Raw genomic sequence first — 18,449 nt, 5'->3', positions numbered from 1 at the left:
AATTGAGGTTTACTTAGACAAACATGAAATGGAATCAAATTTAAGGTTAATATTACATGTATTTACAGTGAAAATAAAACAAAAATGATAAAGATATGAATTGTTGTCACAAGAAGAAAGACAAACTTTGCATGAATCTGCTGCTGGAACCAGGATAGCAAAAGTAAAATGATGTAACACAAGTGAGTGCATTCAGGAGATGATAACCAAACAAAAGGCCCATTGAGCAGGACGTGACGCTCAGTGGATCTATTCAAATGAGTCAAACTCTGGCTCCGGTCCACCGCTTAGTCCTACAGAGGCTGAGGACGACATGGAGAGAAACACGGCGTCCACGGAGAGGTCTGTGGAGGTCCGAAATCCCCATCCAGATCCCAGTCTACAAGGGGGACTCGGGGGTCTGAAGGAGCTGGTGTCGAAGTGGTTCATGGAGACGCAGGCGGCAGGACTTGCACTGGACGGACACTTCCCTGACTGGTTTCAAGGGTTCGCTACGAGAAAGTGAGTTATTTTTTGCACTGCGTTGTGGTGTTTTGGAAGTCAGGCTTACTAGGACTAGGGATGTCATGATATCGAATTTTAGTGTTACAAGTCTGTGACCGGCTTATTAACTTTGTGAAACAAAATATAGTTCAATATGAAAAAAAAAACAGCCAGATAAAAAAGTTATTTACATTCAGGTCTATTTTTTTTTTTTATTATTATTGATTATTGAACAAAAAATTGTCCTGAATATTATAAGATAAGATAAGATATTCCTTTATTGTCCCACATGGGGAAATTTCATTGATACAACGCAGGTAGATACAGAAGAAAAGAACAGATCACTTATAGAAAGTTTGAAAAACACTTTCAATAGAAGATCTCTTATAAACAAAAACTCCTATAGACAAAACCTCCCATTTCCCAACAGGGGAAAAATAATAAAGATAAAGATAAAAATAAATAATTAAATAAATACCATTGCATGTATTTTTGGGTTCTTACGATTATTTTGTGATAATCACGATTATCGATTAAATCTTATAATCGTGACATCACTAAACCAGGACCAAATCAAATCCAAACGGAGCTAGACTTCATCCAGGCATGCGCATTTTTTTAAAAGGGACTAACAGTCGCTTGATTTCTCAAATTGGCAAAAAATCCTCTATTATTCCTTTAAATATATTTTGAATTTTGATAAAAATTATAAAAATCTTCCATCCATCCATCTTCTGCCTCTTTATCCGGGGCCGGGTCGCGGGGGCAGCAGTCTATAAAAAATCTTATCACAGAATTTCACTTCCTGTTTCTAATTGATGACATCACACTAGGAAAGGACCCAGCAAACACTGGGCAAACACACATCAAATGTGAGAATTTTGTTTTATTTGACGAATAAAAATATATGAAAGTGACTTTATTTTATTTTATTAATGTTTAGAGAGTCAAAAAATGTATTTCTTTGTGTAAATTCTGCATTAACTTTGAGTGGAGTGAGTGTCCAGTGTCACATCACTTCCTGTCATTTTCTCCAGATTTTTCAACATTTTCTCCACAAATACGTACCTATTCGGTTGGTGTAAAATTATAATTTATATGTACAACAGGAATAAATACACCAAATAAAGTCAAAGTTAGAACATTGTAAAAACCTGTCATTGTCCTTGTTAGAGCTTTTTTAGCTTTTTCTTTTTTCTGGTGTGATTGACGCTTGTAGGAAAATTATAAATCAAAAGTTACGTCTGGACGTAACTTTTGATTTATAATTTTAATTTGATATCATTGGAAGGACAAAAGATACATTAAAGCAAATAAGGATAGACATTTAAAAACTCATATCACATCTGAAAGCGCTGCGCAAGAAACACATGTTCAAATCATTCAAGACTTTACTGCAAGAAGAGAAACCTAAACCTTTTGTTACACTGTATATTACTACCTCCCTCCGCTGTGATAAAACACAACTTCAGAGGCAAAAATAGAGTAAGTCTTCTTGTATTTACAGACTTTACATTGTGTGAGGCCCTGTTTTGACTGGTACCTTTTAATAACAGACTTTTAAGACATTATAAAAACATTTCCTTCTAGTCTAAACTATTTGCTGTTATGAGAGTCAGTGTAACCGTGAAATCAAAATATTACCCAATCAGATGTTTAAGTTGGCGTGTTTGGATCATCTGACCCTTTTGTTAATGTCGATAATGAATGATAAAGCGACTTTGGACAAAAGACTAAAGTGTGATTGTTTTGTGTGTGTGTTTGTGTCAGAGATGCAGAGGAGCAGCTGAAAGACAAAGCCGTGGGCGAGTTTCTGGTCCGTTTAAGTGAAAAGGCCATCGGATACGTCCTGTCTTACAAGTGAGTTCTCTAAAACTGCTCCAAAACCCACAGAAAATACTCGAGATTTGACTGTACTATTCACTTCGACTGTACTATTAACTTTGCACTTATGAACCTAACGAAATACAATGTCTATCTTAAAAAATGATGATACTAAATTGATCTAACCCGAGGTATTGGGCTCTGGGCAATATGACACTACAAACAAACAAATCTAAAAAGCGAACTGTCTATCTATATCTATATCTACTATGTGAATTACAATCAATAGATTAAATACATTACAAATTAATTAATTAATTAAATACAAGGTGTGCATGAAATAAGAAAAATAACAACATGAAATATAAATAAAATTAATCATGACAAAAAATATAAATACAAAAACAACAATAAGTGGGAGAATATGAATGTTTTTTTGTTAAAGTGTGTGGCTTGCGGGAGTTCTACTTTTTTCATTAATCACAAGTAGCCTGAGCACAAAGCAGAAATGTTCAAACACAGGATGACTCAAACGTACATGAATCAATCAACATACAACTCTGAGTAAGACAATGATGAGTCAAAACTGCTTTAAATGTTTAGAAGCTCGTAAAGGTAGTTTTTACACAACATGTATCCTTAAATGCCTCTCAATGTAAAACACTTTGTTCCGTCCCACTCCTCCTGGGTCAGACTCTGTTATGCTTTGAATGAGTGACAGGCGGATTCAGCCAATCCCAGTGAAGTGTGAGCTCTTGGAAGGAGCAGAAAACTTGAGTTGTATCTTTAAAAACAAATGAAGACATGGTGAGACGATGGTGAAAGAAGTGAATAATAGCACTTTAAACTTAAGATATAGTAGTATTTTCCTGTAACATTGATTTTGCGGTTGTTGTGGTGGTTTAAACGTGTTTCTGTTTCAGGGGCGTGGAGCGATGCAGACATTTCGTGATCTCTCAGAGGCCGGAGGGACACTTCTGCATCACAGGAGACGAGCAGCAGCAGCACAGCAGTGTGTTTGAGCTGATCCAGCATTACAAAGTCAGCCCCATACAGCCTTTTGGAGAGTTTCTCACCAACAGCCAGGAGCAGGAGGAACAGGTGGGCATCAGCAGGAGGAAACGCTTCAGAACTGGCTCACGTACAGTTCACTTTCAATTCAACTTTAATCCAGCCTCATGGTCCATTTTAAAACAAACCCAGTGACAGTATAAGAATAACCAGTGATGCTTTAAAAAGGCAACCGTACCAGTGTCTCCACATGTTGGACTGGTAAGTACTGCACTGGATCTGGTATGAGTGACTCTAGAGCACCTGGAGAGCTTTATTGTTATTTTGTGCTTAGTCCAGACATGGGCCTTGTGTTTATGGTGTAAAGGTTAGAGTGTAATGATTTATACAATGTCAACTTCATATTATCATTACAGGAACCTAACTTGTGAGCATTTGCCTGAGCATGATTCAATACAAATTAAATAAAACATGAAACATGTATTCAAATGCAATATTCAGTTTTTTTTAGATATGCAAAAGTAGAACATTAAAACTTAAAAGGCTGCAAAAAATGTAAATATCTGTTTATCTTAGTGGAGACTGTAGAATTTTCTAGGCCATGCCATAAGCAACATCTAGGTAAAGATTACAAATACAGAGTGCTTTCTATACCAGCTGACTATTACGTAAGTTATAAGCGTACGGAGTTATACATTTACCAAGGGCCATTTAGATTTTCCAGTTCGCTTGCAGCTGCAGGTATGGGATGCAAATGTCCTTTGACCAGTGGAAACTCTGTATGTTGGCGCCTTGTGAGACTGAATGAGTTTGAATGATGTCGGTTCCATTTTGTGCAATATTGGCTTTTAGGAGATGTATCTTTTAAAACATATCTAACACACTATTTTAGTCCAACAATTGATCATTTATTTCAGAGGTCTGTGTTAGTGTTGTGCAGTTTATTGACCTGTGACACACACATAGTTCGGTTTAATATGTTGTGGGACATTCCAGGCAAAGTAATAACATCTTAAGACAAGCAGGTTTGGACCATCCATAAAGTTATAGGTTAATTTAACCTAAATCCAGGGATTAGTTCCATCTCCAGTTTGAGCCTCAAGTCGTTCCATGAAAGAAATAATCTTGGGTTTGACCAACACTAATTTATAGATTCACTTTATGAGCATGAATTGCCCAAAGAAGACCCCCAGAGTACATCTTTAAGTGTATTCTACATTTATTTAACGGTTGCTTTTTCTGCAGGAGGACACCACAGAGATGTATGATGTGGTGAATGTAAATCTCAAAGGGAAGAGTGGAGTGAGTGTCAAGGCCCTGCGCTGCCTCTGGGACCAGAAGGGGCTAGTCCTCTTAAAAGTGCCTCCTCACACAAAGAGTCAAAAGTTCAGTAATAATGATACAGAACAAGGACCTGTGTTACCTCCAAAGTCCACCAGGGGGCTCAGCGGCTCCAAGTCTGTGGACACGACTGCGTTATTCCAGGTAAAGTGCTCCATCTGACCCACTTCAGCCTCTGCTTCATGACCTTTTCACCACATTTGATCTGCTGTTGGTCTTGAATCTCCAGCAGAAGCCGACCAGCAGCCTCAAGAACACACAGAGCAATGCACAAAGCGTAACTACACTGATGTCTCATTCAGTTTGTAGTAAAACAGCTTTGTAGATGAGATGTGTAATTCACTAATCTAAACCGGCCCCACATATCAGCCCAAAAATATAGGCAGAGCTTATTGGCCGTCGGTTTCTCTGGATTCTAAACGATCAGTATTGGCATCGACCATGAAACTGCCATTACACAATGACATTGAGCGATACTTTTACAATACCAAGAATAAAAACATACAGTAATAAAGTTACGTATCAATAATAAAATAAATAATGAAAGTTAGTTGTAAATAGTAAATAACAACTGTTGTGTCATATATGGATTTTGGCTCCTTTACAGTCTAGGTAAAGGTTGCTAGGTAACAGTTGTGGAATTACCTCTAACTGTGTCATATTTGTGCTCATGTCCAACCAGGAAGTACAATTATAAACGTTACAAAAATGGTCAAACTGGGGACAACTAGGCAAAATGCTTAGTCAAATCTGAAATATAATTGTGTGTTAGTGAAATATGTCTTACAGACTTTAACCAATCACAGACAAAGGACGCTGTCAATTGTAATTTCCTCTTCAAAGCAACATAAAGCTATCTGTTTAAGATAAAAATCATGACAAAAATGAATATGCATTTTGTCCTCAGTGCACTGCAAACGAAGCTGAATCTCTTGGCTTCCTCTCAACTTCCTCCTCACCGGACCACCATCTCCAAAACAGACCGCTAACCCCAAACCCGGCGCTGCAAAGTGGAGGAGATGAGCCCCCAAATTCACCCAGGTCAATCATGTCACAGATCACTTACTCCTCCCTCATCCAGCCGGAGAATCGAAGTAAGTCTTTACCCTCTTTGGACCAAAAGGAACAACCCACGGAACCAACGAACCACCCCAAAAAGGTCACCTGCCTCACCTACTCGGTACTGAATGAGGAGTTATTGAGGTTGAATCCCAGCCGCAAGCCGATGGAAGCGTTGCAGGCGGGAAGTCCTTATGCAGAGGTGACAGAAGGAGCTAAAAAAGTGGATCCGACCTATGAATATATAGTCGAAAGTGAAAAAGACCACCGAAGCAACCCTTATGAGAGCATTCAAGAGCTAAAGACGAAGAAGGACAAATTCTCCTGGGGAAAAAATGTGAGTCTGACCTTCATTGATGATTTGTTTTATGATTGCTTGTTTATGTTAAGGTTAGGGATTCGGTTAAGGTTAGTGACTGTGGTTAAGGTTAAGATTGATCTCCAGAAAATCAGGGGTGGAAAGTAACTGATTACAAATACTCAAGTTACTGATTGATTGTACTAATATCTATCTATCTATCTATCTATCTCTATCTCTATCTCTATATCTCTCTCTATATCTCTCTCTATATCTCTATATCTCTATATCTCTATATCTCTCTCTATATCTCTATATCTCTATATCTCTATATATCTATATCTATATCTATATCTATTAAAAGATGGGTTTTAAATTATTGTGCTGGTGTGGGCTGACGAATCACTGTGGTGAGCCCGGTTAGAGCTCAACTGAAGAGTCGCTCTTTACTTGAGGGTGGTTTATTGATATCTTCAATTATTCTTTACAGTTTGATTGCACAGGTGGTATGTGTGTGGTCCTAAACAAACAGACCAATGAAATATTAATATATATAATATATAAAATCACAAACACTGCTATTACTACTATAAACTGACAGGATTATGCTGTAACAGTAGCACATTTACACATATAAACAGTGCACCAACATTAGCGTCACTTTAAGATGTACATGTGATGGAGGCATGCATCAATTAAGCAGCAAACAACTCTAAAACACTAAACTTAATATACACATATGCATTGCCAACTTTACTTACTTCTGTCACGCACACAATACTGAACTTGGGATGCAAACAAACTACTACATTCAACTATAAACTCTGATAAACCGCGATGGCAAACTCCGTCTCCAAACTCTTTTCCTCTCTCTCTCTCTCCTCACGCAGCTTGCTCCTTTCGGTTTCGGTGGTCTAGGCTCCGCCCCTTAAAGGGCCAGCATGACAGTCTCTTTCAATAGGGCCTTTTTAACAGCCGCCCCCGTATTCACCTGTGAATACGAACAACTGGAAAAGGCTCAGGTAAAGAGTCAATCGTCTTTTGGTAGGGCAAGTAGACTGATGAGCCGCGCCACTGGTCGAACGTAGGTTCTTTCTTTCACCGTGACTTCGGCGGATCTGATCCGATTGTCTGGACCAGGAAAAACTTGAGATACCTTTCCTACAGGCCACTGTGCCCGCGGTAGCTGGTTGTCCACAATCATGACCACGTCTCCTACTTGTAGATTGTCTGATTCGGTCTGCCACTTCTGGCGAGCTTGAAGTCCTGGCAAGTAGTATTTCAGGAAATGTTGCCAGAAATGGTCAGCCAGGATTTGGCTGTGCCTCCATCTTCTTCGCCCGAGAATCTCTGGGCCTTCATAGACGACTTGTGGGAGCGAAGCGTCCCGCCGCCCCATGAGGAGACAGTTGGGAGTCACAGGGTCAGGGTCTGCTACGTCTGATGATGTGTAGCCAAGGGGTTTTGAGTTGAGCATCCCCTCAATTTCAATCAGAACTGTACGCAGTACCTCCTCAGTGACTGACTGAGCTCCAATGGTGACTTGAAGAGCAGTCTTGAGGGAACGAATTTCACGTTCCCAGCACCCCCCAAAATGAGGTGCTCCAGGGGGGTTGAAAGCAAACTGGATCTGCTGGCTTGCTAGTTGCTCTTTAAGTCCGGGGTGAAGAAGTTGGAATGCTGCCTGCAGCTCACGCTCTCCTCCACGGAAGTTTGTTCCTTGGTCACAAAGAAGCTCTTTGGGCTTCCCTCGTCTGGCTACAAAGCGTCTCAGAGCCATAAGGAATGAGTCTGTGTCCATGCTGGGAATCAGATCCAGATGAACTGCTCTGGTAGTCAAACACTTAAACAGTATTCCCCACCTCTTCTCATTCCTGCGTCCGATCTTGATGATGTATGGCCCAAAACAATCCACGCCTGTGGAGTAGAACACTGGCTTGAAGACGCGTAGTCTTGCTGGAGGAAGATCGGCCATTCTAGGTGGATGTGGGTGACCTTTCCACTTCTTGCACTCAACGCAGTTTCTCTGGTGGCGACGCACTGCCTCACGTCCACGTAGCACCCAGTATCTCCTTCTGATCTCAGCAAACACCCTTTCTGGCCCTGGATGCTGGAGCTTATCATCATAGTCTTGTATGATGAGACGGGTAACTGGGTGGCGGGGGTCCAGAACAATGGGGTGTACTTCTTCTATTGCCAGTTCAGGATTGCGGCGAAGGCGACCTCCTACTCTGATGAGCCCTGTTTCCTCATCAAACTCAGGTGCAAGAAGAAGAATACGACTGGACTTGGGTACTGGTTTACTGGCCTTTAACTGGTTCACTTCGTCCGGGAATGACTCTCTCTGGATATGTCGTAGAGCCTCAAGTTCAGCAGCAGCGTGGGATTCAGCAGTCAAAGGGTTACCAGGATCAGCCGCCCCGTGTAGCTGACGCGCGGTGGCTTCCAGGTAGCTGTCCAGGGTCTGGTGCTGAAGTTGATCTGGAACACTTGTAGTGGACATGGTTAAGACAACAACATGTCGTTTTAGCTCACCTTCAGGTTCCTTCTGGGGTGGAGGTAGTGAGTCAGGCCATTCACTAGGTGCTAGTTTAAGGAACGAAGGCCCATCGGTCCATCTGTTGCCTCTGCTGATTGCCTGGAGGGTGAGGCCACGGGTGATATCATCTGCCGGGTTTTCCCGCGAGGGCACATACCTCCATGTGGCTGATTCCGTCAACTCTTGTATTTCTGCCACACGGGTTCCCACAAAGACCTTATACCGGCAGGACTCTGAGCTCAGCCAGGTCAGGACGGTGGCTGAGTCGGACCATAAAGTGCAGCTGCGGATGGGAAAGGTTAACTCTGCGCTGATGACGTTGTAGAGCTGGGCACCTGTAAGAGCAGCACATAGCTCCAGGCGGGGAATAGATTGCTGCTTCTTAGGGGCGACACGAGATCGGCCAGCAAGAAAGGCGACTTCTGCCCTTCCCTCTTGGTTCTCTGTCCTCAGATATGCTACAGAGCCATATGCCTGTTCAGAGGCATCGCAGAAAACATGGATGTCACGCAGGCTGCTGGACTGGTCCATGCAGGTAGTGGTGTAACACCTGGGCAGGGTTATCTCAGGTAGGTGTACAAGCTCTGCTTCCCACATATGCCACTTCTCCAGGAGCTCCTCTGGGAGCTGTGGGTCATCCCAATCTCTCTTCTTCTCCCACAGGTGGCGCACAATGACTTTGGCTCGGGTTGTAAATGGAACTATGAAACCGAGAGGATCATATTGGCTGGCTAGAACTCTGTAGATGTTCCTCAATGTAGCCACTGAGCTGTCAGTGTGTCTGTGCTTGTAGGTCAGGGTGTCAGACTTGCAGTTCCAGTGCAGTCCTAGAGCTGGCTCTTGGATGTCAGACTGACCTTCACTGAGCCACAACTCACAGCTGGATGACCTGAGCTCTGGGGGGAGATGGTTGACGACGTTTGGATCATTGCTTGCCCACTGTCTCAGCTCGAATCCCCCTTCAGCCAGTAGATGGTGCAGCTTGTCTACCAGAGTTTTGGCAGCCTCTGGAGTTGTGAGGCTCTGTAAACAATTGTCCACATAGAAGGACTTGTTAATGGCAACATGAACATCTTCTTCTGGCTGGCTGTGATCAGTGACATGTTTTTGCAGTGCAAATGTTGCACAGCAAGGACTACACGTTGTTCCAAAGGGGAGGACTTGCCACTCATAGACATCAGGTGAACTGTCCCGCTTCATATCTCTCCATAAGAATCTCAGGAGTGGTCGGTCTGCTGGCAGGAGCCTCACCTGATGAAACATGCCACGGATGTCACTGCTGAAGGCAATGGCATGCTCCCTGAATCTTAACAGCACAGCTAACATGGCAGGGCCGGGAGTGGGACCTGGTAATAGGTACTGGTTGAGGTTGTGACCCTGGTACTGGAAGGAGCAGTTGTACACCACCCGGTTCTTTCCATTATGTTGGACCATATGGTGGGGGATATACCAAGACTCTGTACTGCTCTCCACTTGATGAGGTGCCAACTTCACTGCATAGCCGGCCTCAACCAGCTTCTCGATCTCCGTCTGAAAGGCAGCAGCTTGTTCCGGAGCTTTAGTAAGGCGTTTCTCTGTGCCTCTCAGGTGTGGCAGCACCGCTTCTGGAGTGGCTTTGAGGAGTGGCATATCCTTCACTCGCAGGAGGGGTGTGGCATAACGTTCTATGCCATTTACACTGACTCTCACAGTCTGTTCTTGTAGGAGCTTAACTGCCTCTTGATCTTGTTTTGATCTTACTACCATCTTCTCACTGCGATAAGGAAGCACGTCCATCTGCCATAACTTCTCCACGCAAGAAAACAACTCTGAGGGTGGGGGTGCAGATGTGAAAAGGCAGTGACTTAGGTTAGGACTAGACTTGATGACTTGAGTTGGTCCCTGCAGTGTCCATCCAAGAAGAGTTTTCACAGCTGCTGGTCCACCAGGAGGTCCCAGTCTGACTGGCTCTACAGGTGTAATGAGGTGCGTGTAGTCTGAACCAATCAGCAGCATAGGATGGACTTTGTTCAAAGGTGGGAGAGGCAAACCAGATAGATGCTTATATTTCTGTTGGAGAGTAGCGACTGGGTGGGAGTGCTCTGCTAAACTCAGTTGGCCGGCTGTGAAAGCATTCTGTATTCTGTAGGTCTTGTCTGGATTGGCGGTTGGAGAAATGGAGAAAGACACAGCCGCCCCATGAAGCTTCTCCACCTCTTGTCTGACTGTGCGGAGAGTCAACACTTCTTTACTGCCTCTGAGCCCCAACTGTTTAGCAGCAGATTGGAGACGTATTGTCCGCTCAGATCCGTCGTCTAAGATGGCATAAGTCTCCAGGCACTTGTCTCCATTCCTCAAGAACACTTTACTAATCTTTAGTAGCACTTTACAGTTGTACACTGGGCGGTCGACATACAGGACCTTGTTGGTGGTGTTGATGAGGCAACTCTCTGCGGGGGATGGAGCTGTCGACGGTTCCTCCTCTTCTCCCCTCTCATTCACTTCATGCAGCACAGACAGATGTCTCCTACTGCACGTCTTACAGGGGGCTTTGAGTGTGCACTTTGCAGCCTGGTGATTACGACCACATCGCCAACATTTGTTATTCACCTTAATCCATGTCACCTTCTGCTCTTTGCTTAGGTCCTTGAAGTTGGCACAGCTGTTTAGAAAATGTTTATCATTGTCGCAGTAGGGACAATACGCTTTCACCTTCTCATCTCTCTTGAACTGGTTGGCTGTATGGTCAGGTGCAGGTGGGTCCACTGTCCTTGGTCCTGGAGCTTTCCCTGTGCCCAGGAAGATAGTAGCAGACTTATTTGGGGGTTTAGGAGTGCGTTTGGCATCAGGCTTCTTGTTAAACAACTCCTCTCTCTTTGGGGGCTTGATATTCTCTTCCTGCACTTCCAGCTCGTATTCTAGCCAATCAGCAAAGTCCATGAGTGTAGGAATAGTGACTCTGAGGGGATGGATAAATCTCTTAAAACTGGTGTTGAGGTCATAGGGAAGTTTACTCAACAGTCTTGAGACGTGGGAGCCACAAGTCAACTCTACTTGGCCTCTCTGCCCCAGCTGCTGTAACATGCCGACTAGTGAACGCACATTGAGGGCAAACAGACGGAAGCTTCTCACATCACCACTGCGGATATATGGACCATCCATTAGCTCTGCAATCCGCTGTACAGCAAGCTTATGGGGTTGCCCATACATCTTAGTGAGGGCTTGCATCGTGTCTGTGTAGGGCTGCCAGGAGTTGCTATAGGAGTCGGCCACAAGTGAAGCTTCTTCACACTTAAGGTGATCTGTGAGGATTTGATATTTGTACCTTTCAGTGGCATCCTCCGGTAAGAGATTCTCCAATGCCATCTTCATACGGGCAAATTCTCTTGGGTCTGGTGAAGTGAGGCTCGGGACTGTGGGCTTTGGTCCCCTATATGTGAGCTCTTTCTGTGGCGCATTAGCATAGGGCATCCGAGAGAATGAGGAGTCTCTACCTGTGTATGGAACACCAAACTGCGGGTCACCAACATGCAATGAGGGGGTTTGATATCCTTGGCCGTATTGATCTGCCCAAGGGGTGTTCTGCTGGGGTGTGGTGGCATAGTAGGGCAGGTCGGTGGGCATACCTGTCACTCTAAGTCGAGAGAGGTCTTGTGACATGTTGACCGCGGGGCTGGGAGTGGGATAATACAGCTGTTGGCGGGCTGGGACAGACACTGGTGGTCTCAGTGGAAGTTGTGAGTGTCCATCATAACCAACACTGTAAGCCCTGAGGGGTGGAGGAAGCTGGGAAAGAAGAGGCTGGTGGGCTGCAGGCTGGGACTGGACTTGTAATGCAGCCATCACACTCTGAAACTGTTTCCTAAGCTCCGCATTCTCTTGGCGCATCTCTGCGAGGGTAGCACTTAACTCTGGGACTTGGTTGAAGGTTTGCTGCCCCCTGGTGGCTTGCATTGAAGGCTGACTGGGCTTTCTCTCTTCTGAATCATCTATGATGGTCATGTCAAAATGTTGACTAAGAGGAGGTGATGGGGATCTGATGGGGAAACGCTCTGAATGCTCCACTTCCCCTGTCACCTGTACCTTTAAGAGACTCTGAGCCCCTGATCCACTGAGGTCAAAATCTGCCAGGTGAGAAGGCACTGAAATCTGTTCTTTAGGTCGCGTGCCACTTGCTTCTGACTCTGGGTTATGCATCTTAAACAGCAATTCGTCCGTCCGGCTCGAAGGACCATTAAAAGATGGGTTTTAAATTATTGTGCTGGTGTGGGCTGACGAATCACTGTGGTGAGCCCGGTTAGAGCTCAAATGAAGAGTCGCTCTTTACTTGAGGGTGGTTTATTGATATCTTCAATTATTCTTTACAGTTTGATTGCACAGGTGGTATGTGTGTGGTCCTAAACAAACAGACCAATGAAATATTAATATATATAATATATAAAATCACAAACACTGCTATTACTACTATAAACTGACAGGATTATGCTGTAACAGTAGCACATTTACACATATAAACAGTGCACCAACATTAGCGTCACTTTAAGATGTACATGTGATGGAGGCATGCATCAATTAATCAGCAAACAACTCTAAAACACTAAACTTAATATACACATATGCATTGCCAACTTTACTTACTTCTGTCACGCACACAATACTGAACTTGGGATGCAAACAAACTACTACATTCAACTATAAACTCTTATAAACCGCGATGGCAAACTCCGTCTCCAAACTCTTTTCCTCTCTCTCTCTCTCCTCACGCAGCTTGCTCCTTTCGGTTTCGGTGGTCTAGGCTCCGCCCCTTAAAGGGCCAGCATGACAGTCTCTTTCAATAGGGCCTTTTTAACATCTATATCTATATCTATATCTCTATATCTATATCTCTATATCTATATCTATATATATAATTAAACATGCACTTTTACTTAGAACAGCACAAGTCCCAAGTATAAATGGCCGGCTGTCTGCTGTATCTGCTCATTTCTAAACCTAAAGACTTACATAACACCTAGCACTGCCTGCTCTGAGCTCAGAAAATAAGAGTTATGTGGTTTAAAATCTGAATTCAGCATTAAACTGTTTAATTAATCATGTTTTGTATAAATAAATTAATTTAAAATCATACTCAAAAGGAACATCCCACGGAACCAACGAACCACCCCAAAAAGGTCACCTGCCTCACCTACTCGGTACTGAATGAGGAGTTATTGAGGTTGAATCCCAGCCGCAAGCCGATGGAAGCATTGCAGGCGGGAAGTCCTTATGCAGAGGTGACAGAAGGAGCTAAAAAAGTGGATCCGACCTATGAATATATAGTCGAAAGTGAAAAAGACCACCGAAGCAACCCTTATGAGAGCATTCAAGAGCTAAAGACGAAGAAGAACAAATTCTCCTGGGGAAAAAATGTGAGTCTGACCTTCATTGATGACTTGTTTTATGATTGCACAAGCTAAGGTGGTGATGTATCTTTCTGATGGAGCTGCTGCTATTAATCTGTTGTATAGTATATAGGAATATCCAAAAGTTAAATCCACAAATGGTGAACCTTGTCATATTGAATTGCCTAGTGACGAGGTTAAAAAACGGGTGGACATACAGTTTGAGTGTGGACTATTTTAACGTTCTCAGATGTGGTGCCCCTTAAAACAAACGATTAGAGGCAGATTTGATCACGTAGAGAGCACAAGCCACTCTTGTGGCCTCAGAATGCAGGAGGTAAATCATTCAATATTAGATCAACGACATGGTTTAAAGTTCAGAAATGGGCTTGTTTATGTTAAGGTTAGGGTTTCGGTTAAGGTTAGTGACTGTGGTTAAGGTTAAGATTGATCTCCAGAAAATCAGGAGTGGAAAGTAACTTACAAGATAAGATAATCCTTTAATATCCACACAAGGGGAAATTTCATTGTTACAATGCAGTAGAACAGGAGGAAAGGACAGATTATAGGAAGTTTCAAAACACACTCTTAATACTCTTATGAACAAAAAAAAACTAAAAACTCTTATTAACAAAACTCCTCTCCTACAAATACTCATTTTTAAGTTACTCATTAATTGTACTATATATATATATATATATATATATATATATTTAATTAAACATGCACTTTTACTTAGAACAGCACAAGTCCCAAGTATAAATTTAACTGTCTGCTGTATCTGCTCATTTCTAACCCTAAAAACTTACATAACACCTAGCACTGCCTGCTCTGAGCTCAGAAAATAAGTGTTATGTGGTTTAACATCTTAATTCAGAATTAAACTGTTTAATTAATCATGTTTTGTATAAATAAATTAATTTAGAATTATACTCAAACTGTGTTAATATGTAACTAGTACTTTCATGTGTACTTTATACTTTTACTTAAGTACAATTTTGGTGGCTGTAGGCCTACTTAATCAATCTAGTACATTTAATTGTACTTTTACTTAATCACACATTTTCTGTACTCTTTCCACCACTGCAGAAGATGAATAAGTGGATGACCCCATAAAGCATGGAAACCCAACATGTGTGTGTGTGAGGCCTATGTGCAATATTTTTTTTTTTTCTATCTTCAACAGAAAGAACGGAAGAACTTCTTCACTGACTACTTGAAGAAATAGCTCCATTAAACTACATGTATACGTTTTTCATGTATATTTATCAAAATGACAAATAGGCATTCCTCTATTTAAAGCTGATGTTTTTTTGTAACCTAACATTAATTTAATAAAGATGTTTTTTTTTTTAAATAAATGCTCTGTATTGAATCACTTAAATATTTACCAAATATGATCGTGGTATAGTTTCTAATTTCGCAGTAAAAAATATATATATATAAAAAAAAGAGCATGTGACCATGAGAGGGCGCAGCTGAGTTTATCGCACGGACTGAAACGCCGCTGACGAAGAGCAGTGCGGAAGTGTGGCTCCAAACAGAATCCCGTCGGAAATTACCACATCGCCTTGTGATAGACCCGCACAAAATACTGGCTTTGGGACGAACATAACATCCACACCACGATGGGAACCAGAGACGACGAGTACGATTACCTGTTCAAAGGTAAAGTGCAGTTTTTGGTCTTGTTTCAAGCCCAGAGTGCGCTGATTGGAGCGAAAAGGCCAGCTGCTACTGACAGGCTTTTGCTAACGGGATTCTCCAAAACCCAGGCGTTTCGCTCCGATGGCTTGCGTCACTCGCTCAGTTTACGACCAATAATGTCAATGTATCAGATTAAAACCCTACAAACCTCCTAACGTAGGACTTATTTTATTTTGATATTAATTTAAGTAGTTGTATGATCCATTTTTGTGAGATCAGTTCAGCATTCTAACACAATTACGTATATGTTTATGCTTCTGCTACTACTTTTGTATATTTAACACTGAATAAACGAATCATAAGCCGATTTCTTATCTTAATAATTATCCTAACACTCTTTCAAATCGTAAAATCAATCCTGAAACGATTTCTCTTTGTACCTCAACCAGTTCGACATAATAAGAAAACATTGGCCCACCCGGACCAAATGCCTAGAATTTATTTTGTCCCCCGATGCTAGCAACCTTTGTGCCTCGGGCGTGTTTACAAGGCTTTTAATAAACTGTCAGCCCTCATTGTTAAATATTTCTAATGCAAGACAATATAACAGTTCCAAATACGAGCGTAATTAATCTGCTGTTGTAAATACAAAGGTTTTATTTTGTGTTGTTTGAGGCTAGCAGAGGGTTAGCCCGGGATAGCTCTATGTCATAAAGCTGGACACACCTAACGCACTGCACTCACCGCTCTGAAGTCACTTTGGCTTTTTCAGACACACGCGAAAAGAACACGATCTAAAACCAGACATGAATAATCAGTTCAACAGAACATAATGTGGCCCCGATCAGGAGTTAAAAATGAGCAAAAAGTGGTTTAGAGATTAAAAAATCTTCACCAATGTCATGTGTTAATAATTCTACAAATTGAGATGTAATATAAACGGGAACCACTTTATAATAACTACATTTGGCATGATCAATTATTTAATAATGAATAGTTTAAGATTACAGCTGCTGAAACATGAAATGGACATTAATCCGTGGGAAAAAAAGCTTATGGTAACTAACTAATGGAAATGTTATGTTAATTATGAATTGCTATGGCAACGGTCCTAAGTTCTCATCATTCTGAAACTCGGAGAGCTTTCCTTGAACAAACCTGGCGTGACATTGAATTTGAAGTTCATCTTATCCTTAAACATGTGATACGTAATCTTTGTTGCGCTGATAATTTGACTTAAATAAAATGCAACTCCTTAAAGATTCAATTATTACTTTTAGGATTTTGTGGCATTTACATATAGGTTTTTAATAATCGTAATATTATTTTAGATATTATTTGAACTTAATGCTGTTTTTATCATCTTAACAACTTAGTTTCTGTCACAGTGACTTTTCATGCACTCACTGCTTTACATAATCCATGCACTACTCTCTTTATCTGTGAAAGAAATAATAACCAACTTTATCTAAACTGCTGGGTTTAGCTTGTATTTTGACTACGGTACTTACATATTACCAGTAAGAATCAACATTAATTTTATCTGCAAACTCTAGTATAATTATCCCACGCCTAGTGTTAATGCAGTGACTGGTTATTTCTTGGTTAAGTAATAATTAGAGCTGAGTTTCAATTCAAATTTCAAGAATCGATTCCGATTTTTACGTTTCAAAATCGTTTTTTTCCGATTTCTCAGATCCCATCCGATTCGCTCCGATTTCGATCTGATTTCCGATTCGATCCGGGGGTTAATGTTATTAAAAATGTATTTGAACCGTTTCCTTCACTTCATGACTGTGTAGAGAAGCAACATATTAAAACTAGTATTATATCAATATTAAACAGCAAATCTTACAAGTATTGGTAGTTACTGATGGCTGGAAGACTGAAAAGGTTATGGGTCAATCTACCTTCAAGAAAGATAATCCAGGAGTCCTGAATTATCTTTCTTGAAGGTAGATTGAAGTTCACTGAGGGAAATGTAGAAGATAATTTTAAATAAAAAAAATAAAAAAATAAAAAAAAAATATATATATATATATATATATATATATATATATATCGATTCGCATATTTTTTTTAATGTATATATATACATACATTAAAAAAAATCTAGTTTTTACAACCCAGCTCTAGTAATAATACAAGTATCTATTAAAAAAACAACTTTTGCATTCATGTTTTAATTAAGACAAACAAATGCTCGACCTTGTTACTGTTAACATTTCATTTGTGTCCTTCAGTTGTCCTCATCGGAGACTCGGGAGTGGGAAAGAGTAACCTGCTGTCGCGTTTCACCAGAAATGAGTTCAACCTGGAGAGTAAAAGCACCATCGGAGTGGAGTTCGCCACGCGCAGCATCCAGGTCGACGGCAAAACGGTCAAGGCACAAATCTGGGACACGGCCGGTCAAGAGCGCTACCGGGCCATCACTTCAGCGTGAGTACGACTGTGGCTGTTCTCAGGAAACAGCCTGAATTAAGGCTACATTCAAGTAGATCCGCATTACAATCTGATTAAAAATGTGGACTGAGGAAATGATGGCGATTTAAAAAATTGCGATTTGTTAATTGCGTCCACTCAAATTGTGATCAATCTTGCAGCCTTAATGTGGACTGTGAAAGTGGTTCTAGAAAAGGTCCAAGTCACAATAGTGGTACATGTGGTCAATGATAATGAGATATTTCTGTCATTTTCTGAGGAAAGCTTTCACCATAACTATGGTCTATCAGATTTCTCTCACCTCTAATGACTACAAAACTTTTTAAAAATTTTTTTGCTACTGCCTCTAATTTTGTTTAGTTAAAGGCGCAATGGACGATTTGCCCCTCGGCAATTTGAGCACGCAGGTGGAAGTGCGCATGTGCACTCCCCCGTGCGGACTGAT

General features: G+C 41.5%; 3 protein-coding genes across 3 annotated transcripts in view; 2 read left to right on the top strand and 1 right to left on the bottom strand.

The window, feature by feature from the left end:
• Positions 1-18,449, bottom strand: part of dapk2a (death-associated protein kinase 2a) — a 216,914-nt gene that overhangs the window by 23,560 nt on the left and 174,905 nt on the right. The window lies entirely within an intron of this gene.
• On the top strand, positions 314-15,198 carry sh2d7 (SH2 domain containing 7). The gene is made up of 6 exons (XM_072464646.1): positions 314-501; positions 2,254-2,343; positions 3,231-3,408; positions 4,564-4,803; positions 5,567-6,055; positions 15,102-15,198. Exons 1-6 carry the CDS (start codon positions 314-316, stop codon positions 15,141-15,143), a joined length of 1,227 nt encoding a protein of 408 aa, XP_072320747.1. The 3' UTR covers positions 15,144-15,198.
• rab11a (RAB11a, member RAS oncogene family) overlaps positions 15,401-18,449 on the top strand; it is a 16,474-nt gene continuing 13,425 nt past the window's right edge. The window contains exons 1-2 of the mRNA XM_072465277.1: positions 15,401-15,583; positions 17,806-18,001. Coding sequence (XP_072321378.1) covers positions 15,544-15,583; positions 17,806-18,001 — 236 coding nt within the window. The 5' untranslated portion in view covers positions 15,401-15,543. The remainder of the gene's footprint in view (positions 15,584-17,805; positions 18,002-18,449) is intronic.

The sequence above is a fragment of the Eucyclogobius newberryi genome, unplaced genomic scaffold (genome assembly GCF_026437365.1).
Source record: "Eucyclogobius newberryi isolate DKJ021-1_F unplaced genomic scaffold, fEucNew1.0.hap1 SCAF_5, whole genome shotgun sequence".
In the NCBI taxonomy this organism is placed as follows: domain Eukaryota; kingdom Metazoa; phylum Chordata; class Actinopteri; order Gobiiformes; family Gobiidae; genus Eucyclogobius; species Eucyclogobius newberryi.
This window is presented reverse-complemented; position numbering and strand designations above follow the sequence as displayed.

Bases quoted from the DNA above. Each gene is read 5' to 3' on its own strand.
- sh2d7 (XM_072464646.1), top strand. From the start codon at position 314: ATGGAGAGAAACACGGCGTCCACGGAGAGGTCTGTGGAGGTCCGAAAT. The intron at 2,344-3,230 runs GTGAGTTCTCTA...TTTCTGTTTCAG, and splicing joins GGATACGTCCTGTCTTACAA to GGGCGTGGAGCGATGCAGAC. The intron at 3,409-4,563 runs GTGGGCATCAGC...CTTTTTCTGCAG, and splicing joins GCCAGGAGCAGGAGGAACAG to GAGGACACCACAGAGATGTA.